General features: G+C 47.7%; 2 protein-coding genes across 3 annotated transcripts; one reads left to right on the top strand and one right to left on the bottom strand.

Moving 5' to 3' along the window:
• Positions 1-648: 648 nt before the first annotated feature.
• itm2cb (integral membrane protein 2Cb) lies at positions 649-4,150 on the bottom strand. 2 transcript variants are annotated; one of them, XM_017422388.3, is made up of 6 exons: positions 3,914-4,150; positions 2,288-2,425; positions 2,012-2,200; positions 1,814-1,924; positions 1,548-1,698; positions 649-916 (listed from the first exon to the last, which is right to left on the bottom strand). In XM_017422388.3, the coding sequence occupies exons 1-6, from the start codon at positions 4,004-4,006 to the stop codon at positions 825-827; spliced, it is 774 nt and encodes a 257-aa protein (XP_017277877.1). In that variant the 5' UTR covers positions 4,007-4,150; the 3' UTR covers positions 649-824. The 2 variants fall into 2 exon arrangements, with proteins under 2 accessions (XP_017277877.1, XP_017277876.1); XM_017422387.3 differs by having other exon boundaries at positions 2,012-2,203; positions 3,914-4,147.
• A 1,958-nt stretch (positions 4,151-6,108) lies between these two features.
• hes6 (hes family bHLH transcription factor 6) lies at positions 6,109-7,824 on the top strand. Its single transcript, XM_017422431.3, has 3 exons — positions 6,109-6,517; positions 6,614-6,695; positions 6,989-7,824. Exons 1-3 carry the CDS (start codon positions 6,263-6,265, stop codon positions 7,363-7,365), a joined length of 714 nt encoding a protein of 237 aa, XP_017277920.2. The 5' UTR covers positions 6,109-6,262; the 3' UTR covers positions 7,366-7,824.
• Positions 7,825-8,245: the final 421 nt, after the last annotated feature.

Here is an 8,245-nt window from a genome sequence, read left to right on the forward strand (position 1 = left end):
GGGGGGGGGGACCGAGACCACGGTGAAGAGGAGGAAGAGCAAAACAAAGTGTCCTCTCACATCATCTCCAGAGAGCGAGTCATTCTTCAGAAACATCGTCGCCCTTTAGACGGCGCACGGCGTCGCTCTCCGCAGACGTTGGTTCCCTTTGTCCCTCTGCAGCGCTGCTACTAGTTACAGTCTAAAGCCATTTAGAGCCAACGAACAGGAACGCTTCGTACCGAAGGAAATTATCTTTCACAAAACGAGTTCGGATAAAAATCTATGCATGGAACAACAATGTTAAGAAGGAAACAAAGAAAAAATAAATAAATTCACAGAATATATTGCTTAGGAACAAATCAGTTATATACACAAGTCATTAATGATATAAACCAGCAAATTAACATCAGAACTACATGAGGTATGTTTCGCCATTTAGACCAAATGAACAGGAATCAAGTAGTGCAGCGTGCGAGCAGCTTCTTTACATTAATCTGCACCGGATTACTCGAAAAAAATAACAAAAACAAAACACAAGGACGAGTCTGACATGGGCTCTGAATGCCACAGACGGGCTCACATCGACATCTTACAGTTAAATCTGAACACGCCACTCACGATTATAAATGGGAAAAAATAAAAAACAAAGACGTTCACATTCCTACGTTGACGGTGAAAGAGCGTTTTTTTTTTTTTTTTAACGAGACGAGAACTCTTAAACAAAAAAAACTTTAAACTACTGGACAAGATGCTCTTAAAGTGCAGTTTGACGCATAAAGAATTCAAGAGGTATGGTTTGAAATTGGCTTCGGTGTCGGCTGGCTGAGATTTCCGCCGCAGATTTACAGCCTATCGCAGATGACGGTCTCGACCACAAAAGTATTTTCGAAGTGACGGATCCGGTGACACTTCTTTGTCTCGCGCCTCTCGATACCTGGAAGAGGAGACGAGACACTTAGAGAAAAAGAAAATATGTATGTACACACACACATAAAAGGAATCCGCACGGCACTGAAACTGCTCGTACTATTTGCTTTGACTGCTGTCCTGCCTACGCGCGGCGCCCGCTTTGAATCAGCGGCAGAGGTTCCCACAGCTTCATCCAAATATGTTCTCAGAGGCGGCGGGGGGGGAGTTTACTGCATCATTTCTGGAGCTCTAGCGCCAATCGAGGACGGCGACGACACCGCTATCATTCATGCGCATCACTACCTCCTCCACAGTGTGTGTGGACTGCGAGTGACTCACACAGGAGGATGTTCCCGGGCTGCACCCACACACACACACACACACAAACAAACAAACGGACGCCACCGTCAAACTGTTACGGCAGCTTCCCCACGCCGAAGCGTTCACCAGGAAGTCCCTATTTGGTTCTAGCTGTCACCGCCGTCCACACGCCGAACCCTGAGCTCACGCTGACACGTCACATGACTCAACTTCTCATGCGGGCTTTGGTGTGAAAGAGAGAGTGACGGTGGGCGGAAGTGACCCAGCTGGAATCGGGGCCGTAAGCGAGCATTATCGCGTGGGGGGGTGGGCGGCGGGCAGGGAGTTGCACTCACGTTGGCGCTGGCTGCGGCGTCTGAGGCGGTACGTTTCCTTGCCGAAGCAGAGCCGGTGGATGAACGGGCCCAGCTGCCTCATGTTCCTCACCCTTCCGGTCACCACCATCTCCTCCTGAACCATGTACGTCTGAGGCAGGTACGTCCCTCTCTGTGACAAAGAGGCACAAATTAATCACCCGGCGAAAGGAGCGCGCCGTCCTCCCACCCCCACCCAGGTGTCTGACTGTTTTAGAGAACGTCCCCGGTGTTATTAAGTGCCTCACCTTGACGTTGATGAGCAGCTCCCACAGGCTCCGCGGGGGCATCACCGAGGTCGTGTTCAGCTCAGTGATGTAGCATTTGTCCAAGGCAATGTCGTGATAGGCTGTGAGGCCCTGGAGCGAACCAATAAAGACGGAGCGTTAGGTCAAACCCTTTAGAACACAAAGGCGGAACAAGAGGACAACGGAGTCAGAGCTTACCCTCTGGAAGTCATGGACGATGTCAGCGGGGTCGGTGCCTCCAAAATGGGGCACGGGCACGCTGATCTGCTCGTAGTTGTCCTCAAGGTAGATGCCGACGTTCTCCTCCAGCTCCTGCCGTCCCCTCAGGGGAGCGTACACGGATTCCTCGAAGACCACCCGGCAGTGGAACAAGCTGTCCTCTGGGATCTGCTTTTTGGGACGAGATGAGAGCAGAGTCAGCGCGCTGTGTTTCGGTTTGCGCGTGCTTAGGGGAGAACGGTGCGCTCAACTAACCTGAGGTATAAAGTGGGAGCGGTAGATGTAGACGGAGGCCAGCACCAGTCCTGCCAAGAAGACCAGGAGGCTGAGGACGAGGCAGCACAGGCCCAGAGGAAAGGGCTTTTTAGGCCTCATGATAGGAACCACCAGCCCCTGTAAGGAAAGGAAAAGCCACTTTGTTAACAATCACATCTGGATCATCACAGTGACCTAAAATAACCTGCATCATTCTGTTCATGGCTCTGACTAGTATTATATGTAAATGCAACTAATTGTTTTGACTGTTCCACTTTAAGGCCCTCGTGTCAATCGAGGCAGCAGCCGTGTCAGAGAGAGAGCCGCGCTTTCCTTCACCAAGCCTGGAAACGTAACAGCGTAAAATCTGACGGTAGGGCCGGCTGCCAGGCTGTTAGTCAGGCGAGGAGATCTGGTAGACGTAGGACGGAGCGGAGCAAGGCGCGCCAGCTGCCCGCCCACAGTCTCTCGGTCGATCCGATGCCTCGCTCTACTATGGTTTCCATGGAGAGCGGAAGCGGGGAGAACAGATTGTGCAGGGGCTCTGACGAAGAATGCTGGCACGTGGCCGTCTGGGGTCTATTCTTGGAGGGCCCACTTCCACGCTCCATATTTGCTCATATTGAATCCCCACCTCTCCGAGTGGGTTGGAACAAGGACAATTGCGTAAAGCAGGAGTCCCTCGGCAGAGGCGGACGTATTAATAGAAATACACACGCGCTGGCTCTGACGCCTCAGATCTCATTTTGGCCAATCAAAATCCACGCAGCCTCTGACAGCCTTCTACTGACGTAGCAAACAGATGAAAATGTATGTTTCTGGAGACGTCATCAAGTGGGTTTTTTAAATTTATTTATTTTTATACTGTGTACGCTACAGTGTCGGAACAAGGATGAAGCTTTGACAGGAGCCCATCTGTTGAGTGACAGATATATAATTAGGTTGTACTCCTGGGAAGTAGATAATCTGATGTGCATCGAATCTACAACCATCACTTCTTTGCATGTGGATATTGGCACAATATATAATATATATCCATATTTTCCTCTTTAAATGTGTCAAATACTACACAGGTGTTTATCCTTGCAGTTCCTGACTGTAACAGCTCATTTTGGGCTCAGATGTCTGTTTCATTGAGCTCATTTGAACTGCCAGTCATGATAACGCGCCCTGACGTCCCCTGCAGGACGCGGGCGGTATTACACCTCAGCTCGTCTTCTCCCCCTAAATGACCCCACATTTCTGCAGGTGAATGCGCACCGACACGGAGAGGCTGGACGAGTTCCTAGTTGTGTCATGATAGCGTTTATTTATTTATATTTTTTTGTGTGAAGTACTTGCAAGCAATAAAATGTACAGAAATCCCAAAGCGCACCTATAGACGGGACCACAATCTGCAGTGGTGCCATCATTGCACAAAACACTTTAATGCAACCTCGCATAAAAGCCAAACCAGCATATTTTTAAAGGACATTTTATAATTCACTTGTATAAAAATGCGTTTAAAGAACAACAAAACAACTTCTGCATTGGAGTAAACCCTATTAGAGGTACACAAAGACACTAAGACGAATGCCACAGCAGAGGGAACAAAGAAATAAGAGGAATAAAAGTGTGCAAACTCACATGATGAGGCTGGGGAACAGTGATCTTGTCCGGGTGCTCGTTGTCTTTTTCGGGCTTCTGCGCCGCCACCGGCTGGAAGGTGATCTTCACCATGTTTGTGAGCTCGGTGTGCGGTTTTTCTCTCTTTCTTTTTGTCTCCTGGCTTCTTCGGGCCGAGCTGCTTTTCGGCCACGGCGCCCGGCAGGGAGACTTTATAGCGGCGCGGCGGCGTCGCCCCCGGGGATGTGTGACCTCAGAGCGGCGTACGCTGTGACGAACGAGCGCTGCGTGGGCCCGAAGGGAAAAGGGGCCTCCCCGGCGCCTTCAAAATAAAAGCGGGGGGAGCTTCGCGAGGGGCTCAAATCCACACACAGGCGGCTCGTCGTGCTTCAGACGGAACCAGCTGAGCTACCGAAGCTTTTCCGTGCGGAGAAAACCATTTAAAAACCCCCTCGTGGGGCTCTTGCCACGCGCCGCGCTCTTATTTTGAAGTCGAGTTCCAAATATGGAAGCGTTTTCCGCATTTTATTTAAAGCTGAAAATCCTCCTCTCAGTCGAGTCCCTAACACTATCATCCGGAAATGTTGGGATGTTTCAAATTGGCTCAGACAGCAGCTACGCTGCATTAAAGTTATCAGCAGGTTACTACCACCAAGGAGAAATTATAATGTTTGGGCCAATCTGTATGAAAACAGTTCAAACTAATAGATAATTTAACAATAGATAATTTAAATTTTCAAAGAAATCTATCCAATTTTTATGCAGTAAATTTAGGCTAGAATGGTGTTTTCTGTTTCCACCTATTTATTTAACCCATGAGCACACGCCCTACAACAGCTCCCTGCAAACTAACAATACAGACATATGATTACAAAAAGCTCTGTCACTGTTTGTGAAAAGGTCTTAAGAGTAATGATATGGTTTATGTTTCATATAGGCCTTATAATGTGTAAGATTTGGATTAGAATATAAATAAATGGCAAACATCGGCTAAAACAGGGAGATCTGTAAAGTGCAAACACTGTTGGGTTGTTTATTTTGTATGCTGCATGTGATTTACACCTTTTAGACATCGGACTGTTCTATTACTCCACCGTGAAGCAAATGTCTGTCTTCATAGAGTTCTTTTAAGTGGTCATTGGTCACTTATCAGAAAGACTTGCAGTTTGTGTCCTTTTCATAAAATCTAAGGAGGACATGTTCTTACAAGAAAAAACTAAGATCTAACACGTAGCTTGAAGGCTGCATCAACTGCATGTTTGCCCCAATACACTGTTTTATGCAAACAGCATTTTCTTTTCAGCAAAATCTAAAACAAACAGTGTTTTGTAGCAAACTAGGTCCAGTAAAGTAGTCTGCATATTGACTACCACTTCTAATAATTTGGCTTCTTGGACAAAAAAAAATGAAATAAAATAAAAACAAATACAGGCTCAGGACTTTTGCACACGGCTAAACTGTGGTACAAGTACCACTGGTGGTACTCGAAAGATACTTGAATAATGCAAATAAATAAAAAGCTAATTAACTAGGTCTTTAAAGACAGAGAGGCAAAAGGGCGAGTGGTTCACGTACATTAGATTCTGAAACGAGCTGAAACAAAATGTGCAGTGGAGGCCATTTTGAGAACCCCCCAAACTGGAAACAGTGGTACTAAAGCAGCGCCAAAAGGTGCAAAACAAGGAGTTTCATTCACACGGGGGTTCTGTGGGTCAAAGACAGAGCTAAACGATAAATGGCCTGTGCTTGTATAGGTGTTTTATCAAGTCATGCTACAATCAGTCATTCACCCGTTCATCCACACATTTACACACTGATTGTGGTGAGCTATGCTGAATGAGGCTGCCGTCCAGTTGGCGCCACCGGGCCCTCCAACCACCACCAGCAGGCACGGCGGGTGAAGTGTCTTGCCCGAGGACACAACGCCGGAGGCGGATGGAATGCCAGCCCACCGGCTACAGGATGAAGCTCCTACCCCACCTGAGACGGTGGTGTCTGTGGTGCATGAAGCCATCACTTCTTCATTAAACTGCGGCCACAGTTCATTCAGTCATATCAGATACGGTGGGGGTTTGTCCAGACTACCACAATAGGCCGTACTTGGACAGCTGAGTACTTTTAATTCACTTGAATTGACATTAGCTCCTGTTTTTAAAGTGGGGAGACCTGGTCCAGATGTGAGCTGATGGTTCCCAATTAAAGCTGAAATGGGAGGAAAAAAAAAAAAAAACAACAACTAATGATCCAATGTGAGAAGAGGCAGATATATGAGCCACAGTGGGGTGATGTTAACCAACTTTACTGGGTGTTTCAGGTTCAGGCCCCCCTCCTCCATTTGTCTGTCATTCACATGTAAATGAGTGGACATATATGTCCCACCCGCCTCAGACCATCTGTCACATCGGTCACAGCCTCCAGCCTGAACCTCGGTCCCGCATGGCTCCAGACAGGACGGAAAGAGGCGGCTCGTGGGTCAGACCCGACCAGAAGGTGAGCCCAGGTGGACGGGGTCCCTGCGCCATGACGGCTCCCGGTTCGACGAGAAAACCTCTGGTCGAGAAGAGGAGGAGGACCCGCATCAACGAGAGCCTGCGGGAACTCAGGGTTCTCATCACGGACTCAGATGTAAGATAACTCGAAATTTATTTATTTATTTTCTTAGACAATAAAACTCGTTAATTGAGGTAAGTTAAGCTTGACGCGTTTCGTCATCCGCCGCAGGTACAGTCGAAGATGGAGAACGCCGAAGTGCTGGAGGTGACGGTGAAGCAAGTAGAGAGCATCCTGCAGAACCGGGCTCAAGGTAATTTTTTAATTCACGTCTGCTTCTGCTACCATTTATGAACGTTTGAAAAAGTGTTTTAACAGAAAAAAGTGTTTAACCACACAAACAGTCCAAAAGTATTCCCTCCGCCTAAAAATATAGTTCTTTAAGACGTCCAGCGGATTAATATTAAACCGCTTAAATGATGCCAGAGCGGGTGCGCTTGGACCGGAGCTCAGCCAATCAGAGCAGAGTTCGGCTACGCGTTGGCTAACGGTTTAGTTTTTAAAATAACGGCGCTTTCTCTTCGTCTCTTCCTCTTCCCCCACCAGAGGTGGACGCCCTGAACCGGGAGGCCAGTGAGCGGTTCGCCGCCGGCTACATCCAGTGCATGCACGACGTGCACACGTTCGTGTCCGGCTGCACGGGAATGGAGCCGGCGGTGGCGGCGGAGCTGCTGAACCAGCTGCTGGAGAGCATGCCCCTCAACGACGAGCTCCGGGCTGACGGCTGCACCGGGCCCGGGCCCCTGTCCCCGCACACGTCCCCGGTGTCCCCGGCGTCCCCGGCCCCGTCTTCCGCCTCCACCGACGAGCTCGCCTCGGACCTGGAGGAGGCGGACTCGGAGCCGAGCCGGGGTTCCTCCTCAGGGGAGTCCGACAGGCAGCCCAGCCTCACTCTGTCTCCGTCACCATGGAGACCCTGGTAGCCTTTTGAGTCCCCAAAGGCCTGAACTCGTTTAATAGTTGAATCAAAATGTGTGGGAAAAGGTCTGCTGACAAGCACCTAGGAAGCTCTTTGTTATAAATCACTGAACTATTATTAAACTATTTAATGAGTAAAATGTGTTTTTGTTTTTAAATAATTCACATACTGAATCTGGCTTCAGTGCAAACAAATCTGTAAATATGTACTTATTGACTAGTCTCAGTTCCACTAGAGATTTGTTTTTGTCTTGTTAGTTGCTTATAAATTATTTCCAGCAGCAATACTTACTACAACCCTGTACTACTACTACAACAGAGTACTTCCTCTATAAGTACCAGGCAGTATTATGGACGTATTGCTCTTATTTTTGTGTTTCGAAGGTGTATTTCTGTATTTATAGATGTTAAAAACTATCAGTGAGCTACCTCGTTTGACTTGTTTGTGCTTCAGCTTTTCAATAAACACCTATCTTTTTATAAACACATAGTTTAAAGTTCTATTTTTTGCTACAATAAATAATAAAACTTCCATTTCGGTGTGCAAGGATCCTACTGGTCACCCACGCTGGCGTGCTCCAAAGATGGTTAGTCTTGTCGTTTGTTAGCACGTCGTAGGCATGTGTGAGGTGTGAGGTGGTGAGTAAGCGCTCCTTTTATAGGCCTCCTTCAGAACTTGCAAAATCTTCCTTTTTTTGCAGCATTTTAAGGCTTTAAAATAATGTGTGGGGCGTTTAAGTTGCTCAGTCATGAGTCTGAGTTTCTCAGATGCACTGGTATGCAGGTACTCACTCAATGTAAACAAAGCCCCCTTCATCTGCATATTTAACTTTAACAAACCTGAGCATAAATGCATATTACATTCATATGGTCAGACTTCTCCTT

Source organism: Kryptolebias marmoratus, linkage group LG20 (assembly GCF_001649575.2).
Source record: "Kryptolebias marmoratus isolate JLee-2015 linkage group LG20, ASM164957v2, whole genome shotgun sequence".
In the NCBI taxonomy this organism is placed as follows: domain Eukaryota; kingdom Metazoa; phylum Chordata; class Actinopteri; order Cyprinodontiformes; family Rivulidae; genus Kryptolebias; species Kryptolebias marmoratus.

What these genes read in the sequence shown, in the direction of transcription:
- itm2cb (XM_017422387.3), bottom strand. Translation starts at nt 4,006, where the DNA reads ATGGTGAAGATCACCTTCCAGCCGGTGGCGGCGCAGAAGCCCGAAAAA. An exon ending in GCTCCCACTTTATACCTCAG is followed by an intron (nt 2,204 to 2,287) that starts GTTAGTTGAGCG and finishes CGTCCCAAAAAG; the next exon opens with CAGATCCCAGAGGACAGCTT. An exon ending in TCGTCCATGACTTCCAGAGG is followed by an intron (nt 1,925 to 2,011) that starts GTAAGCTCTGAC and finishes GGTTCGCTCCAG; the next exon opens with GGCCTCACAGCCTATCACGA.
- hes6 (XM_017422431.3), top strand. Translation starts at nt 6,263, where the DNA reads ATGTCCCACCCGCCTCAGACCATCTGTCACATCGGTCACAGCCTCCAG. An exon ending in TTCTCATCACGGACTCAGAT is followed by an intron (nt 6,518 to 6,613) that starts GTAAGATAACTC and finishes CATCCGCCGCAG; the next exon opens with GTACAGTCGAAGATGGAGAA. An exon ending in CCTGCAGAACCGGGCTCAAG is followed by an intron (nt 6,696 to 6,988) that starts GTAATTTTTTAA and finishes TTCCCCCACCAG; the next exon opens with AGGTGGACGCCCTGAACCGG.